The following is a 14,871-nucleotide window of genomic DNA, read 5'->3' on the forward strand; positions in this document are numbered from 1 at the left end:
CAGCAGGGAGAGAACTCCCCACTGCATGCAGACCCTGGCTGGAGGTTCAGGAGCTGCGGTCCTGTGAGCTCCTGCTGAATTCAAGCCCTGCTGTGCACAGGTATTTAACATGGCAGAGCAGATGCTGCCTGGTGTCCAGAAGTGGGAGTGGCAAGCATACCATTTATCTCCAGCCCCTCCTCAGTTTGCAGTGCTGTCTTCATATATGCCATTGTACAAAGGCAAAATGCTTGCCTCTGATTATCCACTTCAACAGTAGTGCTGCCAGCATCTCCATAAGTATTTGGCCCTCATCAGTGTATGTATTCATTCCAGCTATCTTCCTACTGGCTGGATCCTTCCTTGCTGCCAGTGGTGCTGTACGAGCCTCCCGCATCCTACACCATCAGCTGCTCAGTAACATCCTCCGAGCGCCCATGAGTTTCTTCGATACAACACCAACAGGCCGCATTGTAAATAGGTTTGCCAAGGTACAAATTAATGCTTTGTGAAGCCTGCAGGTTCCCTGACAGGCTAGGGATACAAAAACAGGCCAGCTACGCCAGGGACTTGGCTTGCAGGAGTGGGTTAGTGCCTCATACAGTAACATGCCAAGAGTATGTTGGGAAATGGGCATGAATTCAGTTTGACGCATTTTGTTTTTATAAAGGCTGTTTGTGTGATCCACTCTAGCTTAGCTCATGCGTGGCCTAGACTTTCTTTACAGATGTGTATCATCCCTCAAGAATTCAGCAATAAGATATAATTTCCAGCATCTTTGATACAGTACCAGTACACACTGAGAGCTGGTATGGTGAAGTGGTTCGAATGTAAGGACACTGGAGACAAGGGTTCAGTGCCCCCACTCTATTATGAAGCTCACTAGGTTACCTTGGGCTGGTTATTCTCTCTTAGTCTAACCTACTCTTACATGGTTGGTGTGAAATGGGTAGGTGTGCTACTCTGAACTTTTTGGAGGAAGGGCTGGATAAAAGTAGTTAGATTATAAACTTTGTGTAAAAAAAAAAACTCCATGGGGATAGGGGCTTATTTTTTCATTATGAAGCTCTGCAAAGCACCATATATACTTATGCTACACAGTATAAACAGTGAGTGCCAGCACAGGGTCATGGTTAGATTGTTGGGCTAAGATCTGAAATACCCCAGTGCAAATCCCCACTCTTCCATGGATGCTTGTTGGGTGATTTTGGGCTAGTCACAGCCTCAGCCTAACCTACCTCACACGGTTGTTGTGGGGATAAAATGGAGGAGAGAAATGAAGCAAAAATGATGAAAAACAATTACCTGTGTGCAGTAATCACTGTTGTGTTGTTTGTGCCTCCTCCCATTCATGGCCCCCCACAACCAAGGGTTTCAGCCTCCAGCCTCCTCTTTCTTTCAGCAATGCTTCCATGAACAGGAGGCTCTCCCCATAGGACAGCTGTTAACCTTTAATGTGGCACATAAGCCTCCAGTGGGATTAGACCCAAGTTTAGAGCCTATGAATTGTGAACCAAAAACATCCACAGAATGGATCTCTCCTTTTTAGGCTCCACCCCTCCTTCCTCAAAAAACTGCTTTTGAGGAATAGAGTTGGCTTAGGCACAACATCTCAGCAAGGAGAATTCAACAGAAATTGCCCCCCCCACCACTCTTACACAAGCTCTTATGTAGATCTTCTTCGTGGTCTCTGTGCTTCACAGTGATGGAATATAGTGCGCTTGTGCCGATCCCGATCGATACTTCAAAGCCTAAGAAAAAAGGATTTTCGCCCCCGTCCCACCGATGGGAGCATAAGAGGGACAAGGACAAGAACTCTAAGAGCCCCCGGGAAGGTCCAAGCCAATCCACCACCTCGGCCAGTTTGGTGGCACCGGGCAAAGTCCCTCCATTGCAGCTTCTCGCCTCCCCTATTCGGCAGGCTCCCCCGCAGTGGGTAGCCCAGGAGGAACTGTCGGACTTCAAGATCGATCTCACACAACAGACATCTCGCTCCACATCCTCCAGCACTGAACCGAGTCCCTCACCAAAACCAGACCAACAGGAGCGGGTGCCCACTTCCCCGTTGCTCCCTCGGCGGCCACGCACACCAGTAGAGGCCCCCCCCTTTCGAAGGCTCCGGAAGACCAAGCCCCTCAGCTACCACCGCCAATGCACTGGGACCAAAAGCAATGGCAGTACCTCTGCGGCACGTACCCTATGTCACCGGGTTCTCCGTGGCTGCCATGGCCGCCACCGGATTGGGACTCACACTCGGATTGCATCTTGCCACCGGGATCCACATCGGTCTCGGGACACCCCCCCCCCCCCCGCAAAGCGCCCAGCAGAAGACCTACTTGCTCCACAGTGTTTCGACACTGATGACTCCACACCAACCCTCGACACCAAGGACTCCAGAGTTGCCCAGACAGCTCTCGAAACACGACTCGGCCTCTTCTCACTCCGATCCCAATTTGGACTTGGATCACCCTAGCCACCAGGACTCCGACACTGAACCATCCCCGCCACAGCAATCCATAGAAGAGTTGCTGGTCTCTCCATCTGAGGACCTTCGGGCTTATGGCGATTTTGTTAAGCATATGGCCCATTCCTTATTGCTGCTGATTTCGCAGCCGAAGCCCCTCGTTACTGACACAGTCTTCGACATCGTCCAGCGCAATGCGTCCACACCGGTAGCCTTGCCTATGACCTCAGTACTCCTCCAGGCAGCCAAGGTTTCATGGCTGAAACTGGCGTCACCCCGGTCTCTACCAGATGCGCAGATCATATGTGCAAAGACGCAAGAAGCAGAGGTTTCCTTTCTCTTCAACCACCCCAGACCTAACTCCATCATGGTCCCATCCTCGTCTAAGAGTAAGCGCACACACTCCACCCCCCTGATAAGGAGGGGAAGAAACCCGACTCCTTTGGTCAAAAGGTATACTCAGCAGGTACCTTAGGGATCAAGATAGCCAACTATGAGGCATGCATGGCCAGGTATCAATATGAACTCTGGGAAAAATTAGCAGACATCTTACCTTCTTTTGACAAGGCTCTAGAGCGGAAATGACTCCAGAAAGAGGGCATGCTCATTGCGAAGCACCAGGTCAACGCAGCCAAACACTCCATGGACGTCCTCGCCAAGATGCTGACAATAGCAGTTACCATCCACAGCTTCGTATCATGGCCCTACCCCAAGACACAAGAGCGTGGATCCAGGACCTTCCCTTCGAGGGGAACGGGCTGTTCAGTTCAACTACTGATATGGTCCTCCAGGATTTGGACAAGAGCATCAAAACTTCCAGAAACCTGGGAGTTTCCACCTCACCTCGCTTGAAGTCCAAGACTTGGTTGAAGTCATGGTCCAAGAAACAGTTCACTAAGTCACTTCCCAAACAGATGTGGACCTAGCGCTCCCAGCCTAGCCATTTCAGACTGTCTTATGGAAACAAACAAAAGTTTTCCCCACAACAACAACATAGGCCTAAGGGGGGCAAAACACCCAAACAGGGCCTTTGACTCTCCCAACGCTACCACCCTCTCCCACCCGCCTATCCCCGTACTTACCTGCATGGAGAAACATCACCACCGATAGCTGGGTTCTGACAATCATAGAGCACGGCTATCGAATCGAATTCATCCAGCAACCTCCACCATCAGGTCTAATAACACCTCCCTCGGAGGTCCTCCTGCAGGAAGTCACAAACCTCTTATCAAAACAGGCCATAGAACCGGTTCCCCCTACCTCCCCCTCGGGGTTCTACTCCCGGTATTTTACTGTCCCCAAGCGGGATGGAGACCTCCAGCCTATCTTGGATCTTCGGGCCCTTAACGAATACATTGTCTACAAAAAGTTCCGTATGACATCCCTGCAGAACATCCTTCCTCTGCTGGACCAAGACGCCTGGATGGCTGCCATGGATTTGACGGACGCGTATTTCCATATTACTTCACCCCCACTTCCAGCAGTACCTGCGTTTTGCTATTGGGAATCAATGCTTCCAATGCACCTCACTCTCTTTCGGGATCTCAACCGCCCCCCCAGGTCTTTACAAAGACAATGGTAGCCATTGCCACCTATCTCCGCCTTCAGGAGAATCATAATATTCCCTTACATAGATGATTTTCTGGTAGTGGCCCCAGCAGCAGACACCCTCCGGTCACATCTCAACAGCATTTTACACCTTCTCAGAGACCTGGGACTCCAGGTCAATACGCTGAAATCTCACCTTGTCCCATCCACAAGAGTGCGGTTCATAGGAGCCATTCTGGACTCTAACCTCGGCCGAGCCTTTCTCCCTTGGAAGTGGGCAGATCTGCTGATTGCTCTCATCTCCGAGATCAGGGGACAGGGCGAGGCTTCAGCACTCCAGATACAACGACTTCTGGGACTGATGGCAGCCACTATGGCTGTGCTTCTCCATGCCCGTCTCCGTATGTGGCCACTGCAGCTGTGGTTCGTGTGAGTGTTTCAGCTGACTCGTCATCTGCAGTCTCGTCTGATGCTACCGGCTCACGTTCTGATCTCCCTGACGTGGTGGGAGCAGAGCCTCAACTTACTCGGGGGTGCTCCATTCTACTGCCAGCTCCATCTGCGGTGATGACGACAGACCCTTCATTATGGGGCTGGGGGAGCACATCTGAATGGCCTTTGTGTCAGTGGTCCTGGGAAGCCCCACCTCCGGAGTCATCATATCAACTACTTGGAGTTCCTAGCGATACAGTGCGCCCTACACTCCTTTCACCGCCTCCTATGCGGCTGTGTGGTCTCCTTTCTGACAGACAACACCACTGCCCTTTACTACATGAACAAACAGGGGGTGGGGACGGTCTCCCGAACTCTCTGCCAGCTGGCCAGTGGCATTTGGGAGGACTGCCTTCAATGGGATATCCATTCGGTGGCAACACATCTCCCAGGCATCCAGAACACCACTGCCTACGCCTTGAGCAGGGGGTGCTCCGCCTTACACTAGTGGGAACTCAACTGGAAGTACCTCAGCCCCCTCTTCGACAAGTGGGGTCGTCCAGACATAAACGTCTTTGCGACCAGGTGCAACGCGAAATGCCTGAACTTCTGCTCCAGGGGAGGTCACGATCCCCTGTTCCTAGGTGATGGCCTTCTTTATCCATGGGGAGGGAAGCACCTCTTCCTTTTCCCCCCTCTGCCCTTGCTGACCAGAGTAGTCGCCAAGGTCCAAGCACAGAGACCCACAGGACTTGCTCCTGCTGCTGGTATTTAGCTTCCTCCTTGCTCTACTGGACAGAGGCCTCACCTTTTCTTTGCTTCGTGTCTATCTGGCAGCTATCTGCCACTCACGACTTCGTCAATGGTGCATCAGTTTTTGCTCACCCATCGGCCAAGAAGTTTCTGAAGGGCCTTGCTCGCCTTGTACGAGTGCATAGAAGCCCGGCTACCCCCTGGGACATCCCGCTGATGCTTTATTGCCTCACTCTGCCTCCCTTTGAGCCTATGGCAAATTCCTCTCCCCATCTTCTGCCGTGGAAGACTGCCTTCCTTGTTGCAATCACCTCTTCTAGGAGGGTGAGGAAGCTTAAGGCTCTTTGCTGTGATCCACCTCATATCTCGTTCTCGGACAGTGAGGTCCGCCAGATCCCTGACTTGAACTTCCTTCCTAAGGTGGTGTCAGAATTCCACCTGTCTGCAGACATCAACCTGCTTGCCTTTTTTCCTAATCCTACGACTGCTGAGGAGCGACACCTGCATACATTAGATGTGCGGCAGGCACTCTCCTTTTACCTACATCACACCAAAGGGTTCAGGAGGTCCACCTCACTTTTTGTCTCATATGTTTCCAGTACACTTGGGCAGGGCATCTCCTCCCAGCACTTATTGAAGTGGATTGTGGGGACCATAAGGACTTGCTAAAAGACCCTTGCCAGGACCTGTGCAAGTGCACTCCACCAGGGCGGTGGCTTCGTCTACAGCTTTCCTCAATGGAGTGCCAGTACAGGAAGTCTGCCAAGCAGCCTCGTGGGCTGCACCTCACACCTTTGTGCGACACTACGCCCTGGACATTCGGAGGCGTCAGCGTGCCGCAGTGGACATGGTAGTGCTGCAAGCAGTGATTTCCTGAGCACCAGGTAGGTCTTATGGCTTTCTAGTCTCCCATCAGTGTGAAGCACAGAGACCATGAAGAAGATAAACAGGTTGCTTACCTGTAACTGATGATCTTCGAGTGGTGATCTGTGCATCCACACTACCCACTCTCCTTCCCCTCTGCTGTCAGTTCTCGTGAGCTTACAGCGGTCAGAAGGAACTGGCGGGATCCTCGTGCCCAGCCCAGTGGGCATGCCCTGTGGGTAGCTGTGCATGCGCAATGGGATGGGTGTGAAAATCCTTTTTTCTTAGACTTTGAAGTACTGATCGGGCTCAGCGCAGGCGCACTATATCCCATCAGTGTGAATGCACAGATGACCACTCGAAGATCATCAGTTACAGATAAGCAACCTGTTTTTGTCAGTAATTTTTGCAGGTGGGTAGCTATGTAGGTTTGAAGCAATCGAACAAAATATGAGTCCAGGGGCACTGTTCTGGCCTCATAGACTGTTGCCAACTGATTTAGCCTGTGTTTCCAGAGAGTGTTCAACTAACAGACTAAGACAATAGACTTTTAATAAAAAAAAGTTTATTCTACTGGAGGAAGTAATGCGAATCAAAGACTCACGTTCATCCAGGGTGTAGAATACAGAGCATCTTTGTACCTGAGTCTATTTATCTAGGTGCTTGTGGTGAAAAAAGGGTGCTGTGACACATCTCTCAGCTGAGGGGCGATTGAACAAAGGGTCATAAAAGGCAGGAAGACAACAATAAAACAAGTTTCTGCAGGCGAAAGTTGACCGGAAACTGTAAACAATAGCAAATTAGGGAAGCTAAATAAGCCCACCTGGCATGAAGTACCTATAAACTACAAATCCCATGATTCCTAACAATTTTAAAGGTACAGCATCCCCTTCTTTGTGCTGAATTAACTCTGCTCCCTTGTGGAGGCCGAACAGGCACCTTTAACAAAGTTTAATTCTGGATATAAGCTTTCATGTGCATGCACACTTCTTTAGATACACTGAAACAGTTTCCCTCAAGCCTTACATATAGGCAGAGGGGGTTAGTTGCTAGGAAAACATTAGTGAGGGAGACTCAGTCCATGAGTCACTTTTGTTCGTAACATGCTATACATTGAGGTGTAAGAACTAAACAATGCTGTATGCTGTTTCTGTAATGCAAATACAAGCAGTGATGTGATGCAGAGGGAAATAATGAGCAAAATGATGGAAGTTACTAATACACAAATTAGAAAATTTGAATTAGTTCAGAATGGACCAGAATGAGAGTGTTGGTTGAATGCCAAAGTACTTTATTGGTATTACAGTGTAAATATTAAAGTGTAGTTGAACTGATAGATTTGAAAGTGCCCCCCACCCTGGTCCAGCCTCATCTCAAAAAACGATTGTTCATAATGGGTCACTTGATCTAGGCTTAGGTTATACAGCGCGTAAAAGATGCCCTGTAGTACCAAACCAGTGGTTCATCTACTCCAGCATCTTGTTGCACACAGTAGCCAACTGGCTGCCCTAGTTGGCCAACAAAAAGGGAATAGAGTCCAAGGCCTTCCCAGTTTTGCCTCTTGGAACTGGTACTTAAAGATCTGCAGCCTCTGATCATGGAGGTTCTTTTTTAGTTACTATGGTTAGTAGCCATGGACCTCTCCAATGTGAATCTGACTAATCTTCTTTTCAGGCTATCTGTGCTCCATGCCGCCATCTCTGTTTACATCTTCCTCTTCCTTTGCAGGACATTTTCACAGTGGATGAGACCATTCCGATGTCATTCCGCAGCTGGCTGAGCTGTTTTTTGGGAATCCTCAGTACATTGCTGCTGATCTGCCTGGCTACACCTTTCTTTGCAATTGTCATTGTGCCACTGGGTTTCCTTTACTACTTTGTTCAGGTGAGTTGAGACTTTGTGTCTACAAGAGCATCCCTTGAACTTCAGTTCCAAACCCCTACCCTGCTGTCCATGAGTGCTGAAGACAAAAGCCCTGCTAAGATGTTCTGAGAGTGAGGAAATGAATGTGGCTGGGGGAAATGGGACTGCAGTAGCCAGCTCCATCCCCAGCCTACATGCTTTCATTGGAAACCATGTATGGATATGGCTCTCTCGCCAGTGTATGAACCACGCTAGGGCTGGTGTTGGTGATATGCATGTAGGATTGATTTGTACATTCATTGAGATCAGTGTTGGGACTGGACCTTCTCCTTGTCCTCCACATGTGTTCATTATTTCCCCATCACTGCCCACTAGGACTGCCAAGCTGCAAAAGTACCCTTCTTTACTTCATTTATACCCCACTTTTCTCCCCAGTGGGGCCCAAGGTGGCTTACAACATCTCTCCTCTTCTATCTTATCCTCTCAACAATTCTGTGAGATAGGTTAGATGGAGAGTGTATGATTAACTTAAAAGTCACCCAGCAAGCTTCCAAGGCAGAGTGGAGATATGCACCTGCATCTCCCAGATCGTAGTCTGATACTGTAACCACTACATTATACTGGCTTTACCCTGCATTCTCAAATGCCACCTATTAATTCATTTTATTCTCAACAAGGTAACAATTTTGTGATTTTTTTTCTCCTTTAGCATGTAGAATCTGGCTTCATTTTGAAAGAGAAATAAGAATGTTACAATTTTCAGCAATGACATTCAAAGACTCTGGGTGTGCTCTGAGAGTGCTGGGTGTGCTCTGTATCAGCTCAGAAAGCTGTTTCTGTGTGGAATGTTTATTCTTGGACAGAGTGGTGGCCACCAGCAGCTAGGAAATGATCCCAGCAGCAGATCTTGACTATCTGGTCATGCTGCAAAGGATACTGTACAGTTTCTGTTTTCTTAGAGGTTGCTTATCTGAACCTTTGTAATGTATTAGTTTTGGGAATATTCATCATGGGAGCACTGTCACTGATGTGTTCCAAATGCCATCGATATAAAACCATCAGGTACATTTCATTTTCTGAATAGATTGCCTGATATTCACAAAGAAAGGGGACAGAAACCAATACAGAGTTAAACAAATTTAAGGCTGTTGAAATCAGGGGGGGGGGGGGGTTTAAGGATATTTAACACTAATTCTCCATCAGATTTCCTTTGCTAGTGTTGACTTTTTTGGTGAGTGACATGCTTAGGTAAGCCACACTTTTGGAGATCATTTTTGTTTGCAGTTACAGTGTAGAAAGATCAACCTGAATCTCACTTTTTAACAGAAACTTGGCTTTTTTCCCCCTCCACACAAAGTAGACTTTAATCTTTCTTCAAATCATGTTTCCAGTGTTTGGAGCATTTTGCCTATGTTGTACTAGAGCTGGCAAAATAGAGATGAAAATTTTCAGTCACCACACTTATAAAAAGTTAAAAGAGCATCTCCTTATGATAATTGTTTGTGGAGCTCTGCCTTTGATCTGGCGTGCTGAAGGCTGGGGTTCTGTTCTGTGCAACTGTGATATGAAGAAACAGGCTGCTGCCTTAAACAGGATCTGAAAAGACATAATTTCTGGTGTCCTGTCTCAGGAACATGTGCAAGACTGTTTGCCCTAGTATTTCTCTGTCAATCTGAAGGAGATAATTTTTATGAGGGAAAGGTACATACACCCCACAGCATGATTGTGAGGTCCCCACCCTGCTTGTGCACCTAATGGGGATATCTCTCTATTCCTAGCGATTCTATGTGGCCACATCCCGCCAGCTGCGGCGCCTGGACTCAGTCACCCGGTCTCCAATCTATTCCCACTTCAGTGAGACAGTGTCAGGCCTCTCTGTTATCCGGGCCTACAGGCACCAGGAACGCTTCCTGCTGCACAATGAGAAAATTGTGGACATCAATCAGAAGTGTGTATACTCTTGGATCATTTCCAACAGGTGAGGCTATAACATGGTCAGGCTGTTCTGTAAAAAGGCAAAAGGAGCCATTGGCTTCAGGGGACATTAACAAGTGAATTTTCTCTGCAAGGTCAGAAGCAAAAGTCATTTTCTGTTGGTTTGTCTAGTGATTTCCATCTACTTCAGAGATTTGTGCTTTCCCTCTCAGCTACTGGGGAGGCACTGACAGGGCATTTGATAAGCTGATAGATCAGTCATTGATATTCTAAAACACTGGAACTGTCCTCTTCCTCCTCCACTAGATGGCATAGTTTGGATTAGTTATGGCATATAGACTGAGGTACCATCTGCAGAGTTTGTGGGAAGCCGACTTGATCCTTCCTCATTTGTCTCTTTTACAGGTGGTTGGCTGTGCGCCTAGAATTTGTGGGCAACCTGGTTGTTTTCTTTTCAGCACTGTTGGCTGTTCTTTCCAAAGATTCGTTGGAAAGTGGCATTGTGGGATTGTCCATCTCCTCAGCTCTAAATGTAAGTGACTGGTCACCCTTGGTCAGACGATGTGGGTAGACTAGAGCTGTTGGGTATGTGCACTAACAGGCCAGGTGCAAGATTAAAAACCTTTTGGGATATTGATTTGTATTTTGACAATGTATTTTACTAGTTATAAGACACCATTTGTTGAAAATAAAGTATAGATCTGGGGTGAGGGGAGAGGAGCCTGCCCTAATGAAACTCTGGGACCATTTGCAGATAGTGTGGGGAAAGTGGGAGGCTTGGAAAAGGAGGCTCTTCTTTATAAAGGGAGTATAGTTCCCAGTGCCTAAGTTTCATGGCAAGAAACATCCTTTTTGGAGTCTGCAGAAGTGCCCAAATGGTAGCATTCACTAAATAAGCATTTGAACATATGAACATATGAAGCTGCCTTATACTGAATCAGACTCTCGGTCCATCAAAGTCAGTATTGTCTTCTCAGACTGGCAGCGGCTCTCCAGGGTCTCAAGCGGAGGTTTTTCACACCTACTTGCCTGGACCTTTTTTTGGAGATGCCAGGGATTGAACCTGGGACCTTCTGCTTCCCAAGCAGATTCTCTACCACTGAGCCACCATCCCTCCCTGGTGCAGATAAAAGGGCTGGAGAAATAGGGATAGCATAATGACCCCTCCTCTCCTGTTATGCAGGTGACTCAAACACTCAACTGGTTGGTACGGATGACATCAGAGCTGGAGACCAATATTGTGGCTGTAGAGCGAGTGCATGAATATACACAGGTGGCAAATGAGGTACAAAGAGCCATGGGGCTGTGAAGAATAGTAAAAATATATTAAGAGTGGGAGACTGGAGCAAGTTTCTAAAGCTGTGGGAGAGAGGCACTAATGAAATATTTTTCCAGTGTCTTGCTTGTTCCACCCCATGCAGGCTCCATGGGTGACAGCACAGAGGCCACCTCCCAACTGGCCCAGCAAAGGGGAGATCTGCTTCATGGGCTACCGGGTGCGTTATCGACCTGAGCTCGAGTTGGTTCTTGATGGGATCAACTGTGATATCAAGAGCACTGAGAAGGTGAGAGACTGCTGGGAAGGAAAATAGAGCTGTATGCCAGTGGGGAGAAACCTGTAGATGTGGGGAAGCAGTGGTCAAAGCCTTGACCTGCTGGGCTTTACTTCTCATGAACTTGAAAATTTCCAGGCAACTCAACCACCAGTGGTTGCTGTCTGGCCTGAAGGCCAGGAATAGAATACATCACATAGTAGAACTGGAATAGATAAAGAAGGATGGCCAGCCAGCGGGCTGAATGAATCAGAGAAATTGGTGGGGAGGTCTGATGAACTTACCTGATCCTCTGGGATCCTCTCTCTTCAGGTTGGTGTTGTGGGCCGAACAGGAGCTGGGAAATCCTCCCTCACTAACTGCCTCTTTCGTATCCTGGAGGCAGCTGGGGGAAAGATCCTGATTGATGGGCTGGATATAGCAACCCTCGGCCTACATGACCTGCGCCAGAACATTACCATCATCCCACAGGTGAGTCACTGAATGGATGTGGATTTATGATGCTGGTGGCTAAGCTTTGCCCTAGGAGGAACATAGTCCTTAGCTAAACTTTTGCCAAAGTGGTTTGTTTGTCTCTTTCATGAGTAAGCCAGGCCAGTTCTCTTGGAGCAAGGTTTCCTTTTACAATTGCTCATGCGCTGTTGCCACAATATACTAGTTCTTCGTAACATAGTTCTGTGAAAAGACGGGCACAGATTGAAGAGGATGCTGTAAGGCTTCTAACAATGCTTCTATGCCATAAGACAAGTATGCCCTAAGCTCCAGCAATAAAGCCTATAGCCTGCTAGCATCTCACTGAAGCCAGCAAGATTGAACCTTTCCACATGGCTCGTGAGATCTTCAGTCTTTTAAAATCTTATAATATCCAGCATGATAAAGAGTCCTGCTAGCTCGAAAGCTCACACAATGTCTTGTATCAATTTGCTTGGTCCTAATAAAAGGTAGTACATGGGTTTTGTTTTGAGGATGCCTGCCCACAGGCAGTGGAAGACCAGGTTGGCTCAAACTAGCCCTTTTCAACCCTGAGCCCCTTTTGGCTGCAGAATCCTGTTCCATTCAGTTCTGCAACCTGAACCACCACTGCCTCTTCTACACCAAATGCCCATGTGGTGAGATTAAAAGAAAGAACAGCCAATCCTTTCCCTTATCTCCTAGCTTCTTCCATCTTTTGCCTCTACACTTGCAGGATCCTGTTCTTTTTTCGGGGACCTTGCGCATGAACTTGGACCCATTTGACCAGTACTCGGATGAGGAAGTCTGGCATGCTCTGGAGCTAGCTCACCTGAAGTCTTATTTGAATGACCTGCCTGAGGGACTGTCCCACCTAGTGAGCGAAGCTGGAGAGAACTTGAGGTATTGGATGGCAAAACTTTTGTGATATTCTGCCTGTGTCCTTACTATACAGATGGGACAGCCTCCCTGGCTGCATTATTTATTTGTTAGACTTTTACCCCACCCTTCCCTGCATGCAGGGCCTAGGGCACATTACAACAGTTACTCCATTTCAACCACAACTGGGGAGCATTATGGACCCATGTTTGCATTAGTTTCGTTCCAGCAACTATGTCAACTTATCCAGGTAATACTAGTGATCTCTCTTTTATCCACAGCGTGGGACAGAGGCAGCTTCTCTGTCTGGCACGAGCCCTTCTGCGCAGATCCAAAATCCTGATTCTGGATGAGGCCACAGCAGCTGTGGACATGGAAACTGATCACTTGATCCAAGAGACTATTCGCAGCGAGTTTGCTAATTGCACTGTGCTCACCATTGCTCATCGACTACACACCATTATGGACAGCAACAGGTATGGCATGAAACTGGTCAAGCACAGCAGTAGTATCCAGCTTTTCATTCTCTTCTGAAGAACAGAAGGGAAAGAAAGACCAAAGTTGCCCCCCAGCCCTGCAGTGAAGGTAATTACAGGAAAGGAAGCAACTTCTGAGGCAGTGGTCTAACCTCTCATGCAGTAAACTTTGAATTCCCACTGAACATTCCTAGAACAGAAACAGCACACTCAGAAACCACAGTCCAAAAAACATTCAAAATGTCATATGCTGATCAAGGGCCTTTTAAAAATTTAGGATTTATAAAATCCACAAGTGGATCGAGCAGAGTTGTTCTCTGAGACAGGCAAGCAGAAAAACTGTTTTAGCATAAAGGAATTAACATATTGTGAGTAACAACTTTAGCAAGTGCCAACAACATACTTCACAAAAAGCTAAGGTTTTGAAAACCTGTAAGGAAAACAGCCATCCATTGTAGCCTTTTAGCTGCTGTCATCATTTGCTTCCCCCCCACCCCACAAAGAAAGAGCTTCAGCACTTTGCCTTCTGAGGCGGGGGGGAACCCTTCACAGAATTACTTGAAAGTGCATATTGAACCACAGCTTCAGAATCAGTGGAGTCAGTTTTGTTTCCAACCCTTCTTTCCTAGTTACCATTCTAGGAGGGAAGAGCGAGGGAGGGCTGTTTGGGGTGCTAGCATGGTGGAAGCTCAGATTTCTCCCTCTTCTCCTCTCCAGAGTGATGGTGCTTCAGGCTGGGAAGATTGTGGAATTCGACAACCCTGAGCAGTTACTTCAGGAAGAAGGCATCTTTGCTGGCATGGCAAAGGAGGCTGGAATTGTGGGAACCAAGAGCACTGCCCTGTAAGGGACAAGGGCAAGTCAGAACAAGGGTTTGTGTTGCAGGACTCCATTGTAGCTGCCCAGGGGCTGGCCAGCCTTTGTTTCTTTGTAATAACAAACTTTATCTATTACCAATGGATACCTGGGCTGTTCTTGCACTTCACAGATCAGCTCCTGATATTTCCTAATGCGGAACCCAAACACAGGCTACAGATGCACCTGGCTCCACTGGAAGACTGCAGCTGAAATTGCAGCTCTAATGGAAGATTCCTGGCCTCCAGGAAAGATGTAGTGCAGCTGTACTTTTAAAGTTACATCTTTCCTTCAAGATGAAGCTCTGAGGATCCTATCTTTTTCCCCCTGTGTGTCTTTTAAACTTCCCACGGGTTTCCATGCCCTGCACTAGGCCACAAAGGCCTTTTGCTTCGTATTTTGGCTGCTCCATTTTATGACATGCACTTCCCTTCATTTTCATAGTTCCACACAGCTGGTTATGTGTGCTCCTCCACCAATTTTTTCATGTTCACTTGAGGCAGAGGAAGGCTTAGGAATCATATGAGACTCTTAGATCACTTAAAAGTATGACAGGAGTGATTATTTAATAAACCCAGTTTCAAACAATCCATTTTTCCCACCTTCTTTTAGGCCCAGATTGCGTGCATGATACTAGACATGAAAATACAGAGTCTGGCTCTATTTTCTAGCTGTCTCACCCTGGTCACAGTACAAAGCTCAAGACTGTAATCCCATTTGGATTGTAAACATGGAGCACAGGTCCATCAGTGGCTATTACCCACAGCATATTGTTGGAACTCTGTCTGAGGAAGTGATGCTCTGTATTCTTGGTGCTGGG

General features: G+C 47.7%; 1 protein-coding gene across 2 annotated transcripts in view; it reads left to right on the forward strand.

The window, feature by feature from the left end:
- ABCC2 (ATP binding cassette subfamily C member 2) overlaps window positions 1-14,639 on the forward strand; it is a 50,217-nt gene extending 35,578 nt beyond the window's left edge. For both annotated transcript variants that reach the window (XM_060241883.1, XM_060241882.1), the window contains exons 23-32: window positions 316-470; window positions 7,769-7,924; window positions 9,682-9,881; window positions 10,244-10,370; window positions 11,022-11,123; window positions 11,260-11,403; window positions 11,704-11,862; window positions 12,578-12,744; window positions 13,002-13,196; window positions 13,914-14,639. In XM_060241883.1, coding sequence (XP_060097866.1) covers window positions 316-470; window positions 7,769-7,924; window positions 9,682-9,881; window positions 10,244-10,370; window positions 11,022-11,123; window positions 11,260-11,403; window positions 11,704-11,862; window positions 12,578-12,744; window positions 13,002-13,196; window positions 13,914-14,043 — 1,535 coding nt within the window. In that variant the 3' untranslated portion in view covers window positions 14,044-14,639. The remainder of the gene's footprint in view (window positions 1-315; window positions 471-7,768; window positions 7,925-9,681; window positions 9,882-10,243; window positions 10,371-11,021; window positions 11,124-11,259; window positions 11,404-11,703; window positions 11,863-12,577; window positions 12,745-13,001; window positions 13,197-13,913) is intronic.
- Window positions 14,640-14,871: the final 232 nt, after the last annotated feature.

This window comes from Heteronotia binoei, chromosome 6 (assembly GCF_032191835.1).
Source record: "Heteronotia binoei isolate CCM8104 ecotype False Entrance Well chromosome 6, APGP_CSIRO_Hbin_v1, whole genome shotgun sequence".
Taxonomy (NCBI): domain Eukaryota; kingdom Metazoa; phylum Chordata; class Lepidosauria; order Squamata; family Gekkonidae; genus Heteronotia; species Heteronotia binoei.